The sequence below is a fragment of the Pantherophis guttatus genome, chromosome 3, assembly GCF_059756535.1.
Source record: "Pantherophis guttatus breed Tessera chromosome 3, ASM5975653v1, whole genome shotgun sequence".
Taxonomy (NCBI): Eukaryota; Metazoa; Chordata; class Lepidosauria; order Squamata; family Colubridae; genus Pantherophis; species Pantherophis guttatus.
Genome location: NC_142065.1, coordinates 104079136 through 104106878, shown reverse-complemented (window position 1 = coordinate 104106878; position 27743 = coordinate 104079136). Strand labels below are relative to the sequence as shown.

The following is a 27743-nucleotide window of genomic DNA, read 5'->3' as shown; positions in this document are numbered from 1 at the left end:
ATGAAACGTCTCAAAAAAGAGGTAAGAAAAAACATTTGTTCATAGGCTGTCGCAGTAAATGCTATTCTCAAGTGTGATAAAACGTATAGATATTTGAATAGGTAGGTAGGTAGGTAGGTCGGTCGGTCGGTCGGTCGGTAGGTAGGTGGGTAGGTAAGTAGGTCGGTCGGTCGGTCAGTCCCTGAAAATCAAACACAAATAAGTGGAAGGAAAGCAAAGAGAGAGACCCAGAGTCTCTATTGCAACTTGGGCAGCCAAATAAGTTGGATGAATGAATCAATGAACTTGCAGAGCTATCTTAGGTCATTGTAAGTATTGATTTAACATATTTAATAGGCCAAGTTGCTAATGGAGATTTTACATGACTTTTAGCAGGAGTACTTTTCGTTTTTTCTGCACTTAAAATGAAAGGGCTGTTTGGGGATATAGTAGAAGGACTCCCTATCTGTCCCATTCCTATTCCCAAGAATAGGAATGGGAATTTTTCAAGAGGAAGCAGGACTTTCTTTTTTGTTTTCCTTGAAGATGTTTAGATTCTCATCCAAGAAGCTGCTCCAGTTGTGGACGAACATCAAAATCTTCCAGGCCGGGGTGCAAACTTTAGATGACAGAAATACAGTTGGCACCGCAGATTTGAAGCTGAAACTATCTTTAACAACAACCCAAGTCACATAGAGCTGTTGTTAGAAAAATTAGTGGCTTGAATCACTGTCAATTTGTTTGTTTTTTTAAATGGGGTATTTTGTCATGGCAGGAAGAAACATCCAGACTTCCTCTTCTGTCATCTACCACAGAAGAACGGAGACGTGCTGAGGTAATTGTTAATAATGCATGTGCAACATATTTTAGATAGTGTACATGTTCGCTTTCTATTTCCATTACATATATGAGATCCACACACACACACCCCTATTCAATACAAACTAGTTTATTTGTAATTTCTAATAAAGAATGGCAATTATCAGAGTTTGTGCTAATTCTTGGTTCGTTCCTTCCTTGCCACATTAGCTACTTTCTTTGGCCCTATACAATAGTAACATAAAATTTAGATGATTCATATTTGGTTTGAACCACTGTCTTTTACATTTCCTAAACAAATTAACTAAAACTAGGTCTTTCTTTTTTTTTATCCCAGCGGGAATACTCTTTATTGCCTGTATTGAACATCTACAGCAATAAATTGGGAGTTGCACATGTGTGTGCTCATCTTGGAATGCATGATTTTAATATGCACAAATATGCTTGTCTACACCCCTGACTCTTTTCCTAAAGAGGAACTTTAAAGTAACATCCTCTTTACACTGACATCACAGAGAATTAATGGAAAACAAATTCATGTAATTCTTCTCATGATCATGAAGTGTATCTCCTTGAAGAAATTTTCGTAATGAAGAAAATTATCAAGCAAACATCTACAATTCATTTTATGTTTTTCATTCTTCACGGAACTGCCAGGTTTCCAGGCGTCCAGAAAATATTAGGATGCAGCTGGACCAGGATTTAAATTTAAGGATGCGTTCCCATCAGGTAAGCCATCTAGCATGTGAGGAATCTTTTGAGCGTGGATTAAATAATTCACGTCGTAATAAGAGGGGAAGAAGCCCAGTGTGAGTGATGGGGTAGTGGGGGTGGGGGTAGGGAGTGGGCTGATATGGAAATATATTCCTGACTTGTGATGTACTTTTGTTTCTCTAGATTGTTCACACCAAAACCGAAAGACTGGAAGTAGATCTGAAGAGAGCGAGGAACCAGAGTTATGCGTAAGTCATGGCATACGCCATACCTTTATGTGGTGCACAAACATTTTAGGTATCCTCTACACTACAGAATGACTTCTGAAAAGAGTTTAGTAACAATTTGCTGTTTATTATCTTGAGGGTTTATTAATACCCTTGTTACGCTCCCTCATAAACAAGGTCCGGGCGGAGCATGAGATAACAAGGGTATTGATACAATTAATATACGCTCCCTCATAAACAAGGTACTACTATCTCTGAGAGACCAACTTGTTGAAATATGTCGACAGTTAGGCATTTGTGAGCAGTGAGAACTTTCCCCATATCCTACATCCATAACTTTACTTTGCTTCTGAAAATCATTTTGAATTTGTTTGTGCCTTTCATGGAACATATTTAGAAAAAAAGAAAAATAAATGGTCAAAGCATTATTTCCTGGGCATTGACGTACACGCACAAACGTGGCGCACGAAAGCGCACGCACGCACGCACCCACCCATGAAGGTATTTTTAATGTGTTTTAATTGAAGAAAAGGAGTGATCATTCAAGTAAAAAAGCTCATTCTTTTACAAAGGGAGCTAATTTCTCTCCGATCTTCATAATTTGCAGAAAGACAATGGAAATGTCAAAACTCCTGACAGAGAAAGAGGAGCTGGAATTAAAAGTTCAGGAGCTTACAAATAAAAATCTGCAACTGGCCAAAGAAAAAGAGGAACTCTTCATACTCTGCAAAGAGTATGAAGAAAAGCTGAGCAGGTGAGCTAGTAACCCTGACTTCCTCTTCCTTTCTCAGCTATTTCAATTAGTTTTAATGTTAAACGAGTATTATGATTCAAATAAAAATACCTAAGGGGGCTAATTTCACTCTGCTCGTGATATTTTATAGGGAAAAGAGTTCAGATGAGCCTGGGCAGCTGGACAAAGTCAGACGAGAAAATGAGAGTCTCAGCTGCAAGCTTAAAAAATATGCTGGAGAAAATGTAGAGCTCCTACGGGAAAATAATGACCTTAAAGAAGAATTTTATAGGTGAGAAATGTTTAGATCGAACTTGATTTTTTCTTTCCAATTCAAATTTATTTATTAGAGCCCTTAAGCCAGATATACCGGATGAAAGAAATGTTCCATTCTTTTATATGTATGTATAACTGAATAAGAGAAGAGCAATAGGTATAATGGAATGCAAAAATAATTAAGAATGTAGGTATGCTTAGAAATTCAAGTAAAAAATGAAGAGGGCTAATATCTCTTGTCCTCATAATTTACAGAAAAAGAGCAGTAATAGCAAAGCTAACGATAGAAAACAAAGAGCTGGAAATGAAGACAGAGATCCTGGCCTTCAAAAATATTGAGTTGACCGACGAGAAAGAGGAGCTCTGCCGAGAGTACGAAAAAAGACTGTGGAGGTGAGAAATTTTTAGATAGCCACCATGAATTTCCTGTTCCAGAATTTCACATTAGGTTCCCCTTATCTTAGAAAGCTTGGGAAAACCTGAACATCTCCTTACTTCAGAAAGAAATTAATGAATTATGGCTCATTATACTTTTACATATACAAATCTAGGAGTTAATCTCATGGAAGTGAATGGGAAGATATGTATAGGAGAGATCTTTTAACCTCCAACCCCCGCTGCCCAACAATATTCATACACTTCTACACACTTTATACACAAGAGTGAGAGTTTCCTGACATCAAAGCAGTTCCCATCCTTTTTAAATTAAGAATGCTTTGTTGTTGGTCCAGATTCACATCTAACCTTCTGGCTTTTTCTAGAGAGACACAACTGAGGAAGGGCCGCTGCCCCTTAATGATGGACCAAGACCAGATGGAGCAGAGACCCAGCAGCAGAGAGAGCAAAGGAGGCTCTGTGAGTCTCTGCCAAACAAGGGCAGACATTACCGAAAACAAGACAAAAGCTCAAGACAAAACGAAGCCTCAAATCAATTTGAGATATCAATTAAATAAGAAATGGCTTAAGGCTTCAGTAGACAGCCTCAAAATCAGAACATCTAAGGAACCCGGGCAAAATATACTGAGGTGGCTTCAGCAATCGCTGAAAATCCTGAAAGAGGATTCCTCTGAACTGTACACCCTGCCCGAATGGCTTAAAGCATCCACCACCAACCTCCCGAAGGAATGTGCTGAGGCATCCAGGGGGGATGTGAATGATTGGCTAGAAACATCGATAAATCATCTCCAAGAAGAAGGGCCAGAAACCTGTGATTTAGATGTGCAGGGATGGCTTGAAGCATCTATTATAGGCATTCAACATCTACAAAAATCCAAGTCGAGCCAGAAAAAAGGGATGGCTGGAAAAATCAATAGAGAACCTCAAGAAGCAATGTCCTGAAGGATCTCTGGTGAATAGATTAGAATGGCTTCAAGGATCCTTAGAAAGCCTGTCACTTTCTGGAGAACCTAGACCAGTTCTTGAAAAATGGCTTCGACAATCCTTAAAAAACCTGCAAGACGAAGGTCCTAAAGTATCTAAACCAAAACCAAGCCAAAAAATGACTTGAAATATCTATAAAGAATCTTGAGGAGGAAGGACACCTAGTTACTCGGGAATGGCTTGAAGCCTCTATTAAAGGCGTTCAGGATCTACAGAAGTCCACGGTAGAGATTAAAAGAACTCTGAGGAAGAGATGGTTTGAAAAATCAATAGCAAACCTCAAGAAGCAATGTTCCGAAGGACCCGTGGAAAATACTTTACAATGGCTTCAAGGATCCTTAGAAAGCTTTTTATTTTCTGAAGAACCCATACCGCATCTGGAAAAATGGCTTCAACGATCCCTGAAAAACTTGGAAAAGGTCCTGAAACATACAAGCAAGATGCCAAAAATGGCTTGAAATATCTGTAAATAGCTTCAAAGAGGAAGGACCTGAAGCACCCCATCTAGGTACTCGGGAATGTCCTGAAGCATCTATTAAGGGCATCCAGGATCTCAAATACTCTAAGGAATCAAAAACAAGCATGGTAAAGAGGAAGGAGAGGGTGATTTGGGTAGAACCTGCTTGCTCTGAAAGAAACTTATGGGTGGATGGATGGCTTCAAGCATCTTTAGCAAGTTCAGAAAGAATGGTCCTAGTGCATCCAAAACAGATATGCAAGCATGGCTACAACCATCTCTGAAAAACCTCAGACGAGAATCCCCGGAAGAAGCCAGAAAGAATGGCTCTTGGAATGCATAGAAAATGTCCTGAAGAAATCGTGCAATATGTGAATGAGTAGCTTGAGATAGTTTTAAATCACCTCCATGGGGAAGAGCCTGAAACCTCCCATCCCATCCCATCTTGGTACAGACTTGTCTCTCATTTCTGCTGCTTCTAGGGTTACTGGGATCAAGATGACCAAATGTACAAACTGGAAACCTATCAGCAAGTATTTATTGTTGTGGTTTTCCAAAACTTCTTGGGCCTTTTTGGAGTGAGTGGCATACTGTTTTCCTAATGGACGTTGGTATTACAGCAGGAGCTTCATAACCAATGAACGCTTGTCATCAACAATTGCGATTATCTAGACGCTGCCTTAAGTTGGGTGGGAGGAGAAAAGAAAGAGAGTGGAAGGAAAAAGGAAAGAAGAAGCGATTGATATGGAGGAAGAAAAGGAAAGAAGGGCCAAACGACAAGCATGATTTATGCCAAAATGCCAAGAATGGATAGACAACCGTAGAGCACGGACAAAGAAAGGATAGACCAAGATTGCATATGCCATACAGGCTGTGTCACCTGTACCAACAACTCACTAAAACAAAGAGATCCTTGTGAACTAGGAATTATGCCAGTGAGAGCTGGATGATTCAGGAAGATAACCATCAAAGTTAAATAGTCTTCCCTGATGGCCTATCAAGAAATCTCAAGCCAAGTGAGATATCAGAAAAGCTGTCACCAAGGAGCTAGCTGAAGAAATGCATTTAAGCATTAGTTTAGAAATTAGATCAGTCAGCAATGACAACAATTTTAGATGCACGCCTCTGTTTCTATGTGCGATGTATGAAGAGGAAGCATTTTTCCTAAAAATACATATTACTGGTCCACAGCCCATGTGAATTTGCCCTACCTAGACATAAACAAAATGAGATATCATTCTGTAACTAAGAGGTTAGTTCACGGATCAGAAGGTCTGGAAATAGCTTCCCCATGAACTCAACAGATATCTTAAACAAGCCATGATAGCCTAGGTCAGCACATTTAGGAAAAGAACAAGACAGATTTACTCGTCATGGCTGTGGTAAGGATTTCTGAAGCATCTTGATGAGAAGCACTGTGAATACTGTATCATCTCTGGTGGAGAATCTGTGGGCCTCCAGTATTTTGGGGGTAGAAATTTCCAGCTCATGAGCCTTCTCTCCGAGGCTGGAATCCGGGAACATCTGCAGCCCTCCTTTTGAGAGAAATGCCGTGTTTTCACCTGATTCTTACAGGAGAAGTGTCAGCTAAGTTTCGGCATGTGCGCTACTCTTTTGGACCATTTCAAATGGGTCTTCACCGTTGATCATTTTGTTTGTTTGGAGTCAACTGACCTACGTGTATAAAATCATATAGGGAACCACGTGCAGCTCTCATCGAAAAGCCAGATGTGAAAGCTGGAAGCTTTGAAGGTGAAAAGGAATCAACCAAAATCAGAAGTGCTCCCCTGAGTGCAGCGTTGCTAGCATAACAATGCAGCCTATGTGGAAGGAAGGGGATGCCTTATCAGGAAACGTGTCAGACTTCCATGCCCGTCCGACAGTTATGGACCACGGTCTTGTCTTTTGTGTGGGGCTGTACGCCCAGGGCCTCAGAGCATCACCATTGCTTGAAATGGGGTTCCCAGCAGCAAAAGAGCGATCATTGGACTTGATGGTGCAGGAGTATGAAGGGAGTTCCAGAAAAAGTGCAGACTGCAGGAACCCTTTCAGCAGGTCGAAAAAGGCTCCCCACCCATTTGCACTACTCAGGTGACCCTGAGGACCAAGCAAACCTCCAAGTGGCCTCAACGACTCTCTAAAAGAATACAAATGACCAGCTGTCTGCAAGGAATATCAATCCTTCCATTCCCACCATCCAATCAGACCTGAAGAACCTTCTTGGTTGAGAAGCGAAATGACTTCTAAGACTTGATGCTTTCGTCTATTTAATTTGCCTTCTACAGCACGTTGCTATCACGTGACGTTCCATGACATTTTTTACCTTTGGGGAGCTGGTGTGGGCATGGCCTGTGCATGGGGCATACGGCCTGAAGGCCGCCAGTTTGACATCCCTGTTCTACAGGTACTTAATAAAGCCTGAAATCTCCTCGTTAACTGGTTTGTTCGTTGTGTTTGGATTCTCAAAGAGCCATTTATCTGGCCCCTGGGCCATTGCCTGATACTTTGCGAAAAACACACACAGACAGACACGTAAACATATCTGATTTATCATATCAGATTTATTTACTTTGAATAACATGTAAATTAACAATCAAACAAAGGAGCCACCTAAACAAATTTCCTATTCAGATGCAATTGTGCCAAGAGGCCAAGATCCCTTGCAAATTAGGCTCCCACCAGAAATCCCACTGTATCCATAAGGTATCTGGGGGAGACCACCAATATGGGTCTGGCCTTGCATAGGGCCCAATCTCTAAAAGGGGAACTTTCACTCAAAACGTGGTTATTCTCATCTACAATCCCTCCGCATGCAGTGTAAAGGGAGGCACACACCGCACGGATGCGTTTTAAAAGTCAGACAACTTTTCAGTCAGTCAGAAATTCATATCCACCATGAATCAGTTACAAGGAGCTGAGAGCAATAGGATCTAGGTGCTGAGTACATTACTATCTGTTGCATAAAATAATCTACTCCCTTAAGAAAAACCAAAGCATTTGGAGACTGCAACAAGGCCACTTTATAAGCATCAAGAAAATGAGAGGTCATTCAATGAAAAAAAGATTATGTAGTAAAAGTGACGATGTAAAAGCTGTCACATGACGACATGAATAATTAATTTATGACCAGGGATGAAATGGCAAAAATTTGACAACAAGGTGTCTGATGGAAAGACCAGGTCCACACGCGAAGGTCCAATTAAACTGATTTAATGCCAAACAGTCTATGTGTCAACTCGCAAAGGTCCCGTCGGAACGCTGAAACTATGCACAGAATCTTCTCAACTAACAATTAGCACTTGCTTGGAGTTAGACAATAGACAACAGAATTCAGGGTTGGACTTACAGCTTGAGCAGACTACTCTGGCACTGCATAAGAGTGAACGTATGTGTCTGGTATTCAGGGACAGTTGCATACGTGTTCCTTTTATACATCAGCAAATTTTAACATTCCCTGCTTGTATGTGCCTTGCCTTCCCCCATTTCCCATTAGGAAGCCTGAACCAATAGTGCGCATGCAGGAGCGCACCTCTGCACAACCCACAGTTGGAATTTGGGAGGTGTTTGTGTCAGCCTGTATTGCTTCATGTTCAGGAGCTCATGGTACCGGAGAGTTTTTGTTCCTCTTTCCCTCCATCCATTAACCGTGTGAGATAAAGGGATGAGAAAGTGTGAGGAAGTCACCCAGGAACGTCTATGGTTGGACTTGAACCGGGAGGCTCCTTGTTCCTCATCTAATACCTTGACTGCTGCATCACAATTGATCTGAACTCTCAACTTTGGTGGTTTACTTACATTTGTCCTTGTGGAACCATTCTAAAATTTCTTAGTCTTAGCTTAAGATCTCCAAGGAGAGCCAATGTTCTTCTGAAGCTGCCTAGAGCTTAACTGTCTTTTTCAGACCCAATGGGGTCGATAAAGTGGGGGCTTTGATGTCCACAGTTGGGAGGAAAAATTGATGGCTGTCAATTCTCTAATCTTCTCTCCCTTCGCTTTAGAATGTTCTCCTAATGTCCAGCTGAAACCCTTCCATCTTTTGATTCTGTCTTCTGAAGCACCAGAGGCAAGATGGACTCTCTCTCAGGAGAGACAGTAGACTTCCAGAGACTTCTGGAGACAGTAATTTCCGTTCCCTTTAAAATTCTCTTTACGAGACTAATCAGTAACTCTCTCGACATGTCGTCGTGCTAGAGTTAAAAGGCCTCCCCACAGACAAGAGAGGAGACAGGACGACCCTCCCTCAGCCACCTTGCCCACAGCTGAACTGTTCCAAGAATCAAGAGAGTCACATAAATCTGTTCCACCCTTGACATGGGCAATCTGCCACTTGAGAAAATTAACCAGTGTTGTGTTCCTGGTACAGATGTGTCCCAAGGATTTCTCCACAGGCCAAATAGGATGGTAAAGTTGGATGGTAATTCACCAGAGGGATGAAACAAAGCAGACACATGCTAGAAATTGAGAAATGATTGGAGTTTTTGGAATCATTTGTGAGTGGTCATTTAGTAGATGGACACTTGTTGAAATGGTGTGACCTCAAGATAGTCATTGTTGCAGAAAGGACCCCACCCACTGAGATGGTTTCGTGCCCTGTAATGGTTCCACTCCATCGCACTCCAGAAGCAAAGGGCATTTGGTATAATGGACATAGTAGAAGCACCCCTAAACTCAAGCCTGATAAACAGCCAAGCATTTTTGAGGTTGTTCTGAAATTAGTAAAAAGCGAAAGAATGTTTCAATGGTGTTGTAGCCCAAGCTCCAATACCACACGATAGTGGACAGCCATTGATTGATTTGAGCACGAGGAGGCATAGGAGGGGGTATCTGCTATCTGCCATGACACTGTGAGGCATACAAGTTGCACCTCTAGCATCTATCCACAGCTAGATAAAAGATTAAGACATAGTAGACCATGTCATGAAACACTGATTGTGATGACTTTGACTGCTACATATATATATATCCAGGATCCCAATCCTTGTGCTGAGGTGTTGAGGAGTTGAGGTGCTGAGTTGCGGAGGAGCTGAGGTGCTGAATTGTGGAGGTGTTGAGGAGCTAAGGTGCTGAAGTGCGGAGGTGCTGAAGTGCGGACGTTCTGAGGTGTTGAAGTGCTGAAGTGCAGAGGTGCTGAAGTGCTGAGGTTCTGAGGTGCTGAAGCGCTGAGGCGCTGAAGCGCTGAGGAGCTGAGGTGCGGAGGTGCTGACGTGCGGAGGTGCTGAAGTGCTGAGGAGCTGAAGTGCGGAGGTGCTGAAGTGCTGAGGTGCTGAAGTGCGGAGGTGTTGAGGAGCTAAGTACTGAGGTGCTGAAGTGCTGAGGTTCTGAGGTGCTGAAGTGCTGAAGTGCGGAGGTGCTGAAGTGCTGAGGTTCTGAGGAGCTGAGGTGCGGAAGTGCTGAAGCGCTGAGGTGCTGAAGCGTCGAGGAGCTGAAGTGCGGAGGTGCTGAAGTGCTGAGGTGCTGAAGTGCGGAGGTGTTGAGGAGCTAAGTACTGAGGTGCTGAAGTGCTGAGGTTCTGAGGTGCTGAAGTGCTGAAGTGCGGAGGTGCTGAAGTGCTGAGGTTCTGAGGAGCTGAGGTGCGGAAGTGCTGAAGCGCTGAGGTGCTGAAGCGTCGAGGAGCTGAAGTGCGGAGGTGCTGAAGTGCTGAGGTGCTAAAGTGTGGAGGAGCTGAGGATCCTGGTAAGGACACACCTCCGGAAGGATGACCCAGCGTGTCACAGGTCACACTTCGAGAGAAACTACTGAGATGTCATCACCCCATAGCACCAAGCCTTGATGACATGTTTGCTTGGCAAAATTTTGTTGCTAATCCCCATTTTAAATAGAATACCAAGAAGACCTCTGCTATTTGTTGGTGGCCGCAAAACAATGAGCTTGTTTTTCATGTGAAGCTCTCATCACTATTGCAAATTTTATTGATGCAGTTGTGATCGCAATCAATCTCACAAAAAGTAGTACTGCCTAAACTGTGAGAAAGCAACTTATTGGGCTACCTTTGGGGAAAAAGTGAACGCTTTTCTCACGCGCTAAATCAAAAATTTTACCTCTAGAAATTGTTAGCGTCTGTTGTGGTTTGAAAGGAAAAAAGTTCCTTAAATTAAAAGACTTTTCATGGGGAATATTATAACACGGCCAGTTATATAGATCATTCTAGATACAGTAGTTTAGCAGGTCCATGGTTGTATCTCCTACATAGTAGGATTTACATTTTGAAAACAAAGTTAGTGTTGATGTTTCTTGTTATAATATGGAAAGTGAAAAGTCCTGGAGAGGGATGGGCAACCAGGTGCTATCCAGGAAGATTGGACTGTGTTTCCCTCAGTTATTAGGGGAGGCAAAGGGAGTTGCCTTTTCAAGCACTTAGAGCCTGACTACCGAAGAGAATGTGAAGAGAATGCGTTTCAGCAGACGTTGAAGTCTGCGGGAGAAAACAAGAAGCTCCACCGCTCTTTGGAGACTAAACTATTAGGCAGATGGGAGATGGCCTTTTCCTGCATCATTCCCAGAGTTTAAAAGGCACTCTTGAGGAAGCTGCATTTGGCTACAGCTCTGTCTTTAACTCACGTCGTCACGGCGGCATCACGTGACATATCTGGACTTTTTTTTCTCCTTCACTAAACCGGGTGTGGCTGTGGCCAGCATGTGACCCACCGGGCCCACGGGCTGGGAGCTTGACACAGCCCTGTCCTAAAGGATCAGATTAGAGGACCTGGAGGGCAAATATCATTTAAAAATGAGGTGCTATTGTAGACATTGTGTCTCAAGATCTACATTCCAATTTTTGAAATAAAAATGTTAAAGCTATTCTGCATTCTAACCTATTACCTTACCTTCTAGTTTCCATCACTGATTTTGCGATGGAAAACCATTTGTTGAGAAGATTAAGAGAAACCATGAAACGTCTCAAAAAAGAGGTAAGAAAAAACATTTGTTCATAGGCTGTCACAGTAAATGCTATTCTCAAGTGTGATAAAACGTATAGATATTTGAATAGGTAGGTAGGTAGGTAGGTCGGTCGGTCGGTCGGTCGGTAGGTAGGTGGGTAGGTAAATAGGTCGGTCGGTCGGTCAGTCCCTGAGAATCAAACACAAATAAGTGGAAGGAAAGCAAAGAGAGAGACCCAGAGTCTCTATTGCAACTTGGGCAGCCAAATAAGTTGGATGAATGAATCAATGAACTTGCAGAGCTATCTTAGGTCATTGTAAGTATTGATTTAACATACTTAATAGGCCAAGTTGCTAATGGAGATTTTACATGACTTTTAGCAGGAGTACTTTTCGTTTTTTCTGCACTTAAAATGAAAGGGCTGTTTGGGGATATAGTAGAAGGACTCCCTATCTGTCCCATTCCTATTCCCAAGAATAGGAATGGGAATTTTTCAAGAGGAAGCAGGACTTTCTTTTTTGTTTTCCTTGAAGATGTTTAGATTCTCATCCAAGAAGCTGCTCCAGTTGTGGACGAACATCAAAATCTTCCAGGCCGGGGTGCAAACTTTAGATGACAGAAATACAGTTGGCACCGCAGATTTGAAGCTGAAACTATCTTTAACAACAACCCAAGTCACATAGAGCTGTTGTTAGAAAAATTAGTGGCTTGAATCACTGTCAATTTGTTTGTTTTTTTAAATGGGGTATTTTGTCATGGCAGGAAGAAACATCCAGACTTCCTCTTCTGTCATCTACCACAGAAGAACGGAGACGTGCTGAGGTAATTGTTAATAATGCATGTGCAACATATTTTAGATAGTGTACATGTTCGCTTTCTATTTCCATTACATATATGAGATCCACACACACACACCCCTATTCAATACAAACTAGTTTATTTGTAATTTCTAATAAAGAATGGCAATTATCAGAGTTTGTGCTAATTCTTGGTTCGTTCCTTCCTTGCCACATTAGCTACTTTCTTTGGCCCTATACAATAGTAACATAAAATTTAGATGATTCATATTTGGTTTGAACCACTGTCTTTTACATTTCCTAAACAAATTAACTAAAACTAGGTCTTTCTTTTTTTTTATCCCAGCGGGAATACTCTTTATTGCCTGTATTGAACATCTACAGCAATAAATTGGGAGTTGCACATGTGTGTGCTCATCTTGGAATGCATGATTTTAATATGCACAAATATGCTTGTCTACACCCCTGACTCTTTTCCTAAAGAGGAACTTTAAAGTAACATCCTCTTTACACTGACATCACAGAGAATTAATGGAAAACAAATTCATGTAATTCTTCTCATGATCATAAAGTGTATCTCCTTGAAGAAATTTTCGTAATGAAGAAAATTATCAAGCAAACATCTACAATTCATTTTATGTTTTTCATTCTTCACGGAACTGCCAGGTTTCCAGGCGTCCAGAAAATATTAGGATGCAGCTGGACCAGGATTTAAATTTAAGGATGCGTTCCCATCAGGTAAGCCATCTAGCATGTGAGGAATCTTTTGAGCGTGGATTAAATAATTCACGTCGTAATAAGAGGGGAAGAAGCCCAGTGTGAGTGATGGGGTAGTGGGGGTGGGGGTAGGGAGTGGGCTGATATGGAAATATATTCCTGACTTGTGATGTACTTTTGTTTCTCTAGATTGTTCACACCAAAACCGAAAGACTGGAAGTAGATCTGAAGAGAGCGAGGAACCAGAGTTATGCGTAAGTCATGGCATACGCCATACCTTTATGTGGTGCACAAACATTTTAGGTATCCTCTACACTACAGAATGACTTCTGAAAAGAGTTTAGTAACAATTTGCTGTTTATTATCTTGAGGGTTTATTAATACCCTTGTTACGCTCCCTCATAAACAAGGTCCGGGCGGAGCATGAGATAACAAGGGTATTGATACAATTAATATACGCTCCCTCATAAACAAGGTACTACTATCTCTGAGAGACCAACTTGTTGAAATATGTCGACAGTTAGGCATTTGTGAGCAGTGAGAACTTTCCCCATATCCTACATCCATAACTTTACTTTGCTTCTGAAAATCATTTTGAATTTGTTTGTGCCTTTCATGGAACATATTTAGAAAAAAAGAAAAATAAATGGTCAAAGCATTATTTCCTGGGCATTGACGTACACGCACAAACGTGGCGCACGAAAGCGCACGCACGCACGCACCCACCCATGAAGGTATTTTTAATGTGTTTTAATTGAAGAAAAGGAGTGATCATTCAAGTAAAAAAGCTCATTCTTTTACAAAGGGAGCTAATTTCTCTCCGATCTTCATAATTTGCAGAAAGACAATGGAAATGTCAAAACTCCTGACAGAGAAAGAGGAGCTGGAATTAAAAGTTCAGGAGCTTACAAATAAAAATCTGCAACTGGCCAAAGAAAAAGAGGAACTCTTCATACTCTGCAAAGAGTATGAAGAAAAGCTGAGCAGGTGAGCTAGTAACCCTGACTTCCTCTTCCTTTCTCAGCTATTTCAATTAGTTTTAATGTTAAACGAGTATTATGATTCAAATAAAAATACCTAAGGGGGCTAATTTCACTCTGCTCGTGATATTTTATAGGGAAAAGAGTTCAGATGAGCCTGGGCAGCTGGACAAAGTCAGACGAGAAAATGAGAGTCTCAGCTGCAAGCTTAAAAAATATGCTGGAGAAAATGTAGAGCTCCTACGGGAAAATAATGACCTTAAAGAAGAATTTTATAGGTGAGAAATGTTTAGATCGAACTTGATTTTTTCTTTCCAATTCAAATTTATTTATTAGAGCCCTTAAGCCAGATATACCGGATGAAAGAAATGTTCCATTCTTTTATATGTATGTATAACTGAATAAGAGAAGAGCAATAGGTATAATGGAATGCAAAAATAATTAAGAATGTAGGTATGCTTAGAAATTCAAGTAAAAAATGAAGAGGGCTAATATCTCTTGTCCTCATAATTTACAGAAAAAGAGCAGTAATAGCAAAGCTAACGATAGAAAACAAAGAGCTGGAAATGAAGACAGAGATCCTGGCCTTCAAAAATATTGAGTTGACCGACGAGAAAGAGGAGCTCTGCCGAGAGTACGAAAAAAGACTGTGGAGGTGAGAAATTTTTAGATAGCCACCATGAATTTCCTGTTCCAGAATTTCACATTAGGTTCCCCTTATCTTAGAAAGCTTGGGAAAACCTGAACATCTCCTTACTTCAGAAAGAAATTAATGAATTATGGCTCATTATACTTTTACATATACAAATCTAGGAGTTAATCTCATGGAAGTGAATGGGAAGATATGTATAGGAGAGATCTTTTAACCTCCAACCCCCGCTGCCCAACAATATTCATACACTTCTACACACTTTATACACAAGAGTGAGAGTTTCCTGACATCAAAGCAGTTCCCATCCTTTTTAAATTAAGAATGCTTTGTTGTTGGTCCAGATTCACATCTAACCTTCTGGCTTTTTCTAGAGAGACACAACTGAGGAAGGGCCGCTGCCCCTTAATGATGGACCAAGACCAGATGGAGCAGAGACCCAGCAGCAGAGAGAGCAAAGGAGGCTCTGTGAGTCTCTGCCAAACAAGGGCAGACATTACCGAAAACAAGACAGAAGCTCAAGACAAAACGAAGCCTCAAATCAATTTGAGATATCAATTAAATAAGAAATGGCTTAAGGCTTCAGTAGACAGCCTCAAAATCAGAACATCTAAGGAACCCGGGCAAAATATACTGAGGTGGCTTCAGCAATCGCTGAAAATCCTGAAAGAGGATTCCTCTGAACTGTACACCCTGCCCGAATGGCTTAAAGCATCCACCACCAACCTCCCGAAGGAATGTGCTGAGGCATCCAGGGGGGATGTGAATGATTGGCTAGAAACATCGATAAATCATCTCCAAGAAGAAGGGCCAGAAACCTGTGATTTAGATGTGCAGGGATGGCTTGAAGCATCTATTATAGGCATTCAACATCTACAAAAATCCAAGTCGAGCCAGAAAAAAGGGATGGCTGGAAAAATCAATAGAGAACCTCAAGAAGCAATGTCCTGAAGGATCTCTGGTGAATAGATTAGAATGGCTTCAAGGATCCTTAGAAAGCCTGTCACTTTCTGGAGAACCTAGACCAGTTCTTGAAAAATGGCTTCGACAATCCTTAAAAAACCTGCAAGACGAAGGTCCTAAAGTATCTAAACCAAAACCAAGCCAAAAAATGACTTGAAATATCTATAAAGAATCTTGAGGAGGAAGGACACCTAGTTACTCGGGAATGGCTTGAAGCCTCTATTAAAGGCGTTCAGGATCTACAGAAGTCCACGGTAGAGATTAAAAGAACTCTGAGGAAGAGATGGTTTGAAAAATCAATAGCAAACCTCAAGAAGCAATGTTCCGAAGGACCCGTGGAAAATACTTTACAATGGCTTCAAGGATCCTTAGAAAGCTTTTTATTTTCTGAAGAACCCATACCGCATCTGGAAAAATGGCTTCAACGATCCCTGAAAAACTTGGAAAAGGTCCTGAAACATACAAGCAAGATGCCAAAAATGGCTTGAAATATCTGTAAATAGCTTCAAAGAGGAAGGACCTGAAGCACCCCATCTAGGTACTCGGGAATGTCCTGAAGCATCTATTAAGGGCATCCAGGATCTCAAATACTCTAAGGAATCAAAAACAAGCATGGTAAAGAGGAAGGAGAGGGTGATTTGGGTAGAACCTGCTTGCTCTGAAAGAAACTTATGGGTGGATGGATGGCTTCAAGCATCTTTAGCAAGTTCAGAAAGAATGGTCCTAGTGCATCCAAAACAGATATGCAAGCATGGCTACAACCATCTCTGAAAAACCTCAGACGAGAATCCCCGGAAGAAGCCAGAAAGAATGGCTCTTGGAATGCATAGAAAATGTCCTGAAGAAATCGTGCAATATGTGAATGAGTAGCTTGAGATAGTTTTAAATCACCTCCATGGGGAAGAGCCTGAAACCTCCCATCCCATCCCATCTTGGTACAGACTTGTCTCTCATTTCTGCTGCTTCTAGGGTTACTGGGATCAAGATGACCAAATGTACAAACTGGAAACCTATCAGCAAGTATTTATTGTTGTGGTTTTCCAAAACTTCTTGGGCCTTTTTGGAGTGAGTGGCATACTGTTTTCCTAATGGACGTTGGTATTACAGCAGGAGCTTCATAACCAATGAACGCTTGTCATCAACAATTGCGATTATCTAGACGCTGCCTTAAGTTGGGTGGGAGGAGAAAAGAAAGAGAGTGGAAGGAAAAAGAAAAGAAGAAGCGATTGATATGGAGGAAGAAAAGGAAAGAAGGGCCAAACGACAAGCATGATTTATGCCAAAATGCCAAGAATGGATAGACAACCGTAGAGCACGGACAAAGAAAGGATAGACCAAGATTGCATATGCCATACAGGCTGTGTCACCTGTACCAACAACTCACTAAAACAAAGAGATCCTTGTGAACTAGGAATTATGCCAGTGAGAGCTGGATGATTCAGGAAGATAACCATCAAAGTTAAATAGTCTTCCCTGATGGCCTATCAAGAAATCTCAAGCCAAGTGAGATATCAGAAAAGCTGTCACCAAGGAGCTAGCTGAAGAAATGCATTTAAGCATTAGTTTAGAAATTAGATCAGTCAGCAATGACAACAATTTTAGATGCACGCCTCTGTTTCTATGTGCGATGTATGAAGAGGAAGCATTTTTCCTAAAAATACATATTACTGGTCCACAGCCCATGTGAATTTGCCCTACCTAGACATAAACAAAATGAGATATCATTCTGTAACTAAGAGGTTAGTTCACGGATCAGAAGGTCTGGAAATAGCTTCCCCATGAACTCAACAGATATCTTAAACAAGCCATGATAGCCTAGGTCAGCACATTTAGGAAAAGAACAAGACAGATTTACTCGTCATGGCTGTGGTAAGGATTTCTGAAGCATCTTGATGAGAAGCACTGTGAATACTGTATCATCTCTGGTGGAGAATCTGTGGGCCTCCAGTATTTTGGGGGTAGAAATTTCCAGCTCATGAGCTTTCTCTCCGAGGCTGGAATCCGGGAACATCTGCAGCCCTCCTTTTGAGAGAAATGCCGTGTTTTCACCTGATTCTTACAGGAGAAGTGTCAGCTAAGTTTCGGCATGTGCGCTACTCTTTTGGACCATTTCAAATGGGTCTTCACCGTTGATCATTTTGTTTGTTTGGAGTCAACTGACCTACGTGTATAAAATCATATAGGGAACCACGTGCAGCTCTCATCGAAAAGCCAGATGTGAAAGCTGGAAGCTTTGAAGGTGAAAAGGAATCAACCAAAATCAGAAGTGCTCCCCTGAGTGCAGCGTTGCTAGCATAACAATGCAGCCTATGTGGAAGGAAGGGGATGCCTTATCAGGAAACGTGTCAGACTTCCATGCCCGTCCGACAGTTATGGACCACGGTCTTGTCTTTTGTGTGGGGCTGTACGCCCAGGGCCTCAGAGCATCACCATTGCTTGAAATGGGGTTCCCAGCAGCAAAAGAGCGATCATTGGACTTGATGGTGCAGGAGTATGAAGGGAGTTCCAGAAAAAGTGCAGACTGCAGGAACCCTTTCAGCAGGTCGAAAAAGGCTCCCCACCCATTTGCACTACTCAGGTGACCCTGAGGACCAAGCAAACCTCCAAGTGGCCTCAACGACTCTCTAAAAGAATACAAATGACCAGCTGTCTGCAAGGAATATCAATCCTTCCATTCCCACCATCCAATCAGACCTGAAGAACCTTCTTGGTTGAGAAGCGAAATGACTTCTAAGACTTGATGCTTTCGTCTATTTAATTTGCCTTCTACAGCACGTTGCTATCACGTGACGTTCCATGACATTTTTTACCTTTGGGGAGCTGGTGTGGGCATGGCCTGTGCATGGGGCATACGGCCTGAAGGCCGCCAGTTTGACATCCCTGTTCTACAGGTACTTAATAAAGCCTGAAATCTCCTCGTTAACTGGTTTGTTCGTTGTGTTTGGATTCTCAAAGAGCCATTTATCTGGCCCCTGGGCCATTGCCTGATACTTTGCGAAAAACACACACAGACAGACACGTAAACATATCTGATTTATCATATCAGATTTATTTACTTTGAATAACATGTAAATTAACAATCAAACAAAGGAGCCACCTAAACAAATTTCCTATTCAGATGCAATTGTGCCAAGAGGCCAAGATCCCTTGCAAATTAGGCTCCCACCAGAAATCCCACTGTATCCATAAGGTATCTGGGGGAGACCACCAATATGGGTCTGGCCTTGCATAGGGCCCAATCTCTAAAAGGGGAACTTTCACTCAAAACGTGGTTATTCTCATCTACAATCCCTCCGCATGCAGTGTAAAGGGAGGCACACACCGCACGGATGCGTTTTAAAAGTCAGACAACTTTTCAGTCAGTCAGAAATTCATATCCACCATGAATCAGTTACAAGGAGCTGAGAGCAATAGGATCTAGGTGCTGAGTACATTACTATCTGTTGCATAAAATAATCTACTCCCTTAAGAAAAACCAAAGCATTTGGAGACTGCAACAAGGCCACTTTATAAGCATCAAGAAAATGAGAGGTCATTCAATGAAAAAAAGATTATGTAGTAAAAGTGACGATGTAAAAGCTGTCACATGACGACATGAATAATTAATTTATGACCAGGGATGAAATGGCAAAAATTTGACAACAAGGTGTCTGATGGAAAGACCAGGTCCACACGCGAAGGTCCAATTAAACTGATTTAATGCCAAACAGTCTATGTGTCAACTCGCAAAGGTCCCGTCGGAACGCTGAAACTATGCACAGAATCTTCTCAACTAACAATTAGCACTTGCTTGGAGTTAGACAATAGACAACAGAATTCAGGGTTGGACTTACAGCTTGAGCAGACTACTCTGGCACTGCATAAGAGTGAACGTATGTGTCTGGTATTCAGGGACAGTTGCATACGTGTTCCTTTTATACATCAGCAAATTTTAACATTCCCTGCTTGTATGTGCCTTGCCTTCCCCCATTTCCCATTAGGAAGCCTGAACCAATAGTGCGCATGCAGGAGCGCACCTCTGCACAACCCACAGTTGGAATTTGGGAGGTGTTTGTGTCAGCCTGTATTGCTTCATGTTCAGGAGCTCATGGTACCGGAGAGTTTTTGTTCCTCTTTCCCTCCATCCATTAACCGTGTGAGATAAAGGGATGAGAAAGTGTGAGGAAGTCACCCAGGAACGTCTATGGTTGGACTTGAACCGGGAGGCTCCTTGTTCCTCATCTAATACCTTGACTGCTGCATCACAATTGATCTGAACTCTCAACTTTGGTGGTTTACTTACATTTGTCCTTGTGGAACCATTCTAAAATTTCTTAGTCTTAGCTTAAGATCTCCAAGGAGAGCCAATGTTCTTCTGAAGCTGCCTAGAGCTTAACTGTCTTTTTCAGACCCAATGGGGTCGATAAAGTGGGGGCTTTGATGTCCACAGTTGGGAGGAAAAATTGATGGCTGTCAATTCTCTAATCTTCTCTCCCTTCGCTTTAGAATGTTCTCCTAATGTCCAGCTGAAACCCTTCCATCTTTTGATTCTGTCTTCTGAAGCACCAGAGGCAAGATGGACTCTCTCTCAGGAGAGACAGTAGACTTCCAGAGACTTCTGGAGACAGTAATTTCCGTTCCCTTTAAAATTCTCTTTACGAGACTAATCAGTAACTCTCTCGACATGTCGTCGTGCTAGAGTTAAAAGGCCTCCCCACAGACAAGAGAGGAGACAGGACGACCCTCCCTCAGCCACCTTGCCCACAGCTGAACTGTTCCAAGAATCAAGAGAGTCACATAAATCTGTTCCACCCTTGACATGGGCAATCTGCCACTTGAGAAAATTAACCAGTGTTGTGTTCCTGGTACAGATGTGTCCCAAGGATTTCTCCACAGGCCAAATAGGATGGTAAAGTTGGATGGTAATTCACCAGAGGGATGAAACAAAGCAGACACATGCTAGAAATTGAGAAATGATTGGAGTTTTTGGAATCATTTGTGAGTGGTCATTTAGTAGATGGACACTTGTTGAAATGGTGTGACCTCAAGATAGTCATTGTTGCAGAAAGGACCCCACCCACTGAGATGGTTTCGTGCCCTGTAATGGTTCCACTCCATCGCACTCCAGAAGCAAAGGGCATTTGGTATAATGGACATAGTAGAAGCACCCCTAAACTCAAGCCTGATAAACAGCCAAGCATTTTTGAGGTTGTTCTGAAATTAGTAAAAAGCGAAAGAATGTTTCAATGGTGTTGTAGCCCAAGCTCCAATACCACACGATAGTGGACAGCCATTGATTGATTTGAGCACGAGGAGGCATAGGAGGGGGTATCTGCTATCTGCCATGACACTGTGAGGCATACAAGTTGCACCTCTAGCATCTATCCACAGCTAGATAAAAGATTAAGACATAGTAGACCATGTCATGAAACACTGATTGTGATGACTTTGACTGCTACATATATATATATCCAGGATCCCAATCCTTGTGCTGAGGTGTTGAGGAGTTGAGGTGCTGAGTTGCGGAGGAGCTGAGGTGCTGAATTGTGGAGGTGTTGAGGAGCTAAGGTGCTGAAGTGCGGAGGTGCTGAAGTGTGGACGTTCTGAGGTGTTGAAGTGCTGAAGTGCAGAGGTGCTGAAGTGCTGAGGTTCTGAGGTGCTGAAGCGCTGAGGCGCTGAAGCGCTGAGGAGCTGAGGTGCGGAGGTGCTGACGTGCGGAGGTGCTGAAGTGCTGAGGAGCTGAAGTGCGGAGGTGCTGAAGTGCTGAGGTGCTGAAGTGCGGAGGTGTTGAGGAGCTAAGTACTGAGGTGCTGAAGTGCTGAGGTTCTGAGGTGCTGAAGTGCTGAAGTGCGGAGGTGCTGAAGTGCTGAGGTTCTGAGGAGCTGAGGTGCGGAAGTGCTGAAGCGCTGAGGTGCTGAAGCGTCGAGGAGCTGAAGTGCGGAGGTGCTGAAGTGCTGAGGTGCTAAAGTGTGGAGGAGCTGAGGATCCTGGTAAGGACACACCTCCGGAAGGATGACCCAGCGTGTCACAGGTCACACTTCGAGAGAAACTACTGAGATGTCATCACCCCATAGCACCAAGCCTTGATGACATGTTTGCTTGGCAAAATTTTGTTGCTAATCCCCATTTTAAATAGAATACCAAGAAGACCTCTGCTATTTGTTGGTGGCCGCAAAACAATGAGCTTGTTTTTCATGTGAAGCTCTCATCACTATTGCAAATTTTATTGATGCAGTTGTGATCGCAATCAATCTCACAAAAAGTAGTACTGCCTAAACTGTGAGAAAGCAACTTATTGGGCTACCTTTGGGGAAAAAGTGAACGCTTTTCTCACGCGCTAAATCAAAAATTTTACCTCTAGAAATTGTTAGCGTCTGTTGTGGTTTGAAAGGAAAAAAGTTCCTTAAATTAAAAGACTTTTCATGGGGAATATTATAACACGGCCAGTTATATAGATCATTCTAGATACAGTAGTTTAGCAGGTCCATGGTTGTATCTCCTACATAGTAGGATTTACATTTTGAAAACAAAGTTAGTGTTGATGTTTCTTGTTATAATATGGAAAGTGAAAAGTCCTGGAGAGGGATGGGCAACCAGGTGCTATCCAGGAAGATTGGACTGTGTTTCCCTCAGTTATTAGGGGAGGCAAAGGGAGTTGCCTTTTCAAGCACTTAGAGCCTGACTACCGAAGAGAATGTGAAGAGAATGCGTTTCAGCAGACGTTGAAGTCTGCGGGAGAAAACAAGAAGCTCCACCGCTCTTTGGAGACTAAACTATTAGGCAGATGGGAGATGGCCTTTTCCTGCATCATTCCCAGAGTTTAAAAGGCACTCTTGAGGAAGCTGCATTTGGCTACAGCTCTGTCTTTAACTCACGTCGTCACGGCGGCATCACGTGACATATCTGGACTTTTTTTTCTCCTTCACTAAACCGGGTGTGGCTGTGGCCAGCATGTGACCCACCGAGCCCACGGGCTGGGAGCTTGACACAGCCCTGTCCTAAAGGATCAGATTAGAGGACCTGGAGGGCAAATATCATTTAAAAATGAGGTGCTATTGTAGACATTGTGTCTCAAGATCTACATTCCAATTTTTGAAATAAAAATGTTAAAGCTATTCTGCATTCTAACCTATTACCTTACCTTCTAGTTTCCATCACTGATTTTGCGATGGAAAACCATTTGTTGAGAAGATTAAGAGAAACCATGAAACGTCTCAAAAAAGAGGTAAGAAAAAACATTTGTTCATAGGCTGTCACAGTAAATGCTATTCTCAAGTGTGATAAAACGTATAGATATTTGAATAGGTAGGTAGGTAGGTAGGTCGGTCGGTCGGTCGGTCGGTAGGTAGGTGGGTAGGTAAATAGGTCGGTCGGTCGGTCAGTCCCTGAGAATCAAACACCAATAAGTGGAAGGAAAGCAAAGAGAGAGACCCAGAGTCTCTATTGCAACTTGGGCAGCCAAATAAGTTGGATGAATGAATCAATGAACTTGCAGAGCTATCTTAGGTCATTGTAAGTATTGATTTAACATATTTAATAGGCCAAGTTGCTAATGGAGATTTTACATGACTTTTAGCAGGAGTACTTTTCGTTTTTTCTGCACTTAAAATGAAAGGGCTGTTTGGGGATATAGTAGAAGGACTCCCTATCTGTCCCATTCCTATTCCCAAGAATAGGAATGGGAATTTTTCAAGAGGAAGCAGGACTTTCTTTTTTGTTTTCCTTGAAGATGTTTAGATTCTCATCCAAGAAGCTGCTCCAGTTGTGGACGAACATCAAAATCTTCCAGGCCGGGGTGCAAACTTTAGATGACAGAAATACAGTTGGCACCGCAGATTTGAAGCTGAAACTATCTTTAACAACAACCCAAGTCACATAGAGCTGTTGTTAGAAAAATTAGTGGCTTGAATCACTGTCAATTTGTTTGTTTTTTTAAATGGGGTATTTTGTCATGGCAGGAAGAAACATCCAGACTTCCTCTTCTGTCATCTACCACAGAAGAACGGAGACGTGCTGAGGTAATTGTTAATAATGCATGTGCAACATATTTTAGATAGTGTACATGTTCGCTTTCTATTTCCATTACATATATGAGATCCACACACACACACCCCTATTCAATACAAACTAGTTTATTTGTAATTTCTAATAAAGAATGGCAATTATCAGAGTTTGTGCTAATTCTTGGTTCGTTCCTTCCTTGCCACATTAGCTACTTTCTTTGGCCCTATACAATAGTAACATAAAATTTAGATGATTCATATTTGGTTTGAACCACTGTCTTTTACATTTCCTAAACAAATTAACTAAAACTAGGTCTTTCTTTTTTTTTATCCCAGCGGGAATACTCTTTATTGCCTGTATTGAACATCTACAGCAATAAATTGGGAGTTGCACATGTGTGTGCTCATCTTGGAATGCATGATTTTAATATGCACAAATATGCTTGTCTACACCCCTGACTCTTTTCCTAAAGAGGAACTTTAAAGTAACATCCTCTTTACACTGACATCACAGAGAATTAATGGAAAACAAATTCATGTAATTCTTCTCATGATCATAAAGTGTATCTCCTTGAAGAAATTTTCGTAATGAAGAAAATTATCAAGCAAACATCTACAATTCATTTTATGTTTTTCATTCTTCACGGAACTGCCAGGTTTCCAGGCGTCCAGAAAATATTAGGATGCAGCTGGACCAGGATTTAAATTTAAGGATGCGTTCCCATCAGGTAAGCCATCTAGCATGTGAGGAATCTTTTGAGCGTGGATTAAATAATTCACGTCGTAATAAGAGGGGAAGAAGCCCAGTGTGAGTGATGGGGTAGTGGGGGTGGGGGTAGGGAGTGGGCTGATATGGAAATATATTCCTGACTTGTGATGTACTTTTGTTTCTCTAGATTGTTCACACCAAAACCGAAAGACTGGAAGTAGATCTGAAGAGAGCGAGGAACCAGAGTTATGCGTAAGTCATGGCATACGCCATACCTTTATGTGGTGCACAAACATTTTAGGTATCCTCTACACTACAGAATGACTTCTGAAAAGAGTTTAGTAACAATTTGCTGTTTATTATCTTGAGGGTTTATTAATACCCTTGTTACGCTCCCTCATAAACAAGGTCCGGGCGGAGCACGAGATAACAAGGGTATTGATACAATTAATATACACTCCCTCATAAACAAGGTACTACTATCTCTGAGAGACCAACTTGTTGAAATATGTCGACAGTTAGGCATTTGTGAGCAGTGAGAACTTTCCCCATATCCTACATCCATAACTTTACTTTGCTTCTGAAAATCATTTTGAATTTGTTTGTGCCTTTCATGGAACATATTTAGAAAAAAAGAAAAATAAATGGTCAAAGCATTATTTCCTGGGCATTGACGTACACGCACAAACGTGGCGCACGAAAGCGCACGCACGCACGCACCCACCCATGAAGGTATTTTTAATGTGTTTTAATTGAAGAAAAGGAGTGATCATTCAAGTAAAAAAGCTCATTCTTTTACAAAGGGAGCTAATTTCTCTCCGATCTTCATAATTTGCAGAAAGACAATGGAAATGTCAAAACTCCTGACAGAGAAAGAGGAGCTGGAATTAAAAGTTCAGGAGCTTACAAATAAAAATCTGCAACTGGCCAAAGAAAAAGAGGAACTCTTCATACTCTGCAAAGAGTATGAAGAAAAGCTGAGCAGGTGAGCTAGTAACCCTGACTTCCTCTTCCTTTCTCAGCTATTTCAATTAGTTTTAATGTTAAACGAGTATTATGATTCAAATAAAAAAACCTAAGGGGGCTAATTTCACTCTGCTCGTGATATTTTATAGGGAAAAGAGTTCAGATGAGCCTGGGCAGCTGGACAAAGTCAGACGAGAAAATGAGAGTCTCAGCTGCAAGCTTAAAAAATATGCTGGAGAAAATGCAGAGCTCCTACGGGAAAATAATGACCTTAAAGAAGAATTTTATAGGTGAGAAATGTTTAGATCGAACTTGATTTTTTCTTTCCAATTCAAATTTATTTATTAGAGCCCTTAAGCCAGATATACCGGATGAAAGAAATGTTCCATTCTTTTATATGTATGTATAACTGAATAAGAGAAGAGCAATAGGTATAATGGAATGCAAAAATAATTAAGAATGTAGGTATGCTTAGAAATTCAAGTAAAAAATGAAGAGGGCTAATATCTCTTGTCCTCATAATTTACAGAAAAAGAGCAGTAATAGCAAAGCTAACGATAGAAAACAAAGAGCTGGAAATGAAGACAGAGATCCTGGCCTTCAAAAATATTGAGTTGACCGACGAGAAAGAGGAGCTCTGCCGAGAGTACGAAAAAAGACTGTGGAGGTGAGAAATTTTTAGATAGCCACCATGAATTTCCTGTTCCAGAATTTCACATTAGGTTCCCCTTATCTTAGAAAGCTTGGGAAAACCTGAACATCTCCTTACTTCAGAAAGAAATTAATGAATTATGGCTCATTATACTTTTACATATACAAATCTAGGAGTTAATCTCATGGAAGTGAATGGGAAGATATGTATAGGAGAGATCTTTTAACCTCCAACCCCCGCTGCCCAACAATATTCATACACTTCTACACACTTTATACACAAGAGTGAGAGTTTCCTGACATCAAAGCAGTTCCCATCCTTTTTAAATTAAGAATGCTTTGTTGTTGGTCCAGATTCACATCTAACCTTCTGGCTTTTTCTAGAGAGACACAACTGAGGAAGGGCCGCTGCCCCTTAATGATGGACCAAGACCAGATGGAGCAGAGACCCAGCAGCAGAGAGAGCAAAGGAGGCTCTGTGAGTCTCTGCCAAACAAGGGCAGACATTACCGAAAACAAGACAGAAGCTCAAGACAAAACGAAGCCTCAAATCAATTTGAGATATCAATTAAATAAGAAATGGCTTAAGGCTTCAGTAGACAGCCTCAAAATCAGAACATCTAAGGAACCCGGGCAAAATATACTGAGGTGGCTTCAGCAATCGCTGAAAATCCTGAAAGAGGATTCCTCTGAACTGTACACCCTGCCCGAATGGCTTAAAGCATCCACCACCAACCTCCCGAAGGAATGTGCTGAGGCATCCAGGGGGGATGTGAATGATTGGCTAGAAACATCGATAAATCATCTCCAAGAAGAAGGGCCAGAAACCTGTGATTTAGATGTGCAGGGATGGCTTGAAGCATCTATTATAGGCATTCAACATCTACAAAAATCCAAGTCGAGCCAGAAAAAAGGGATGGCTGGAAAAATCAATAGAGAACCTCAAGAAGCAATGTCCTGAAGGATCTCTGGTGAATAGATTAGAATGGCTTCAAGGATCCTTAGAAAGCCTGTCACTTTCTGGAGAACCTAGACCAGTTCTTGAAAAATGGCTTCGACAATCCTTAAAAAACCTGCAAGACGAAGGTCCTAAAGTATCTAAACCAAAACCAAGCCAAAAAATGACTTGAAATATCTATAAAGAATCTTGAGGAGGAAGGACACCTAGTTACTCGGGAATGGCTTGAAGCCTCTATTAAAGGCGTTCAGGATCTACAGAAGTCCACGGTAGAGATTAAAAGAACTCTGAGGAAGAGATGGTTTGAAAAATCAATAGCAAACCTCAAGAAGCAATGTTCCGAAGGACCCGTGGAAAATACTTTACAATGGCTTCAAGGATCCTTAGAAAGCTTTTTATTTTCTGAAGAACCCATACCGCATCTGGAAAAATGGCTTCAACGATCCCTGAAAAACTTGGAAAAGGTCCTGAAACATACAAGCAAGATGCCAAAAATGGCTTGAAATATCTGTAAATAGCTTCAAAGAGGAAGGACCTGAAGCACCCCATCTAGGTACTCGGGAATGTCCTGAAGCATCTATTAAGGGCATCCAGGATCTCAAATACTCTAAGGAATCAAAAACAAGCATGGTAAAGAGGAAGGAGAGGGTGATTTGGGTAGAACCTGCTTGCTCTGAAAGAAACTTATGGGTGGATGGATGGCTTCAAGCATCTTTAGCAAGTTCAGAAAGAATGGTCCTAGTGCATCCAAAACAGATATGCAAGCATGGCTACAACCATCTCTGAAAAACCTCAGACGAGAATCCCCGGAAGAAGCCAGAAAGAATGGCTCTTGGAATGCATAGAAAATGTCCTGAAGAAATCGTGCAATATGTGAATGAGTAGCTTGAGATAGTTTTAAATCACC

General features: G+C 41.7%; 1 protein-coding gene across 1 annotated transcript; it reads left to right on the top strand.

Moving 5' to 3' along the window:
• Positions 1-27073, top strand: LOC148114715 (uncharacterized). Its single transcript, XM_087890705.1, has 26 exons — positions 1-21; positions 1456-1527; positions 1696-1760; positions 2347-2493; positions 2624-2764; positions 2971-3141; positions 3510-4074; positions 5068-5163; positions 11377-11493; positions 12227-12286; positions 12928-12999; positions 13168-13232; positions 13819-13965; positions 14096-14236; positions 14476-14613; positions 14982-15546; positions 16540-16635; positions 22658-22774; positions 23508-23567; positions 24209-24280; positions 24449-24513; positions 25100-25246; positions 25377-25517; positions 25757-25894; positions 26263-26708; positions 26782-27073. The coding sequence occupies exons 1-26, from the start codon at positions 1-3 to the stop codon at positions 27006-27008; spliced, it is 4092 nt and encodes a 1363-aa protein (XP_087746831.1). The 3' UTR covers positions 27009-27073.
• Positions 27074-27743: the final 670 nt, after the last annotated feature.

Coding starts and splice junctions, on each gene's coding strand:
- LOC148114715 (XM_087890705.1), top strand. CDS start 1: ATGAAACGTCTCAAAAAAGAG. Junction 1,528..1,695: donor TAAGGATGCGTTCCCATCAG/GTAAGCCATCTA, acceptor TTGTTTCTCTAG/ATTGTTCACACCAAAACCGA. Junction 4,075..5,067: donor TCAATAGAGAACCTCAAGAA/GCAATGTCCTGA, acceptor TGCTGCTTCTAG/GGTTACTGGGATCAAGATGA.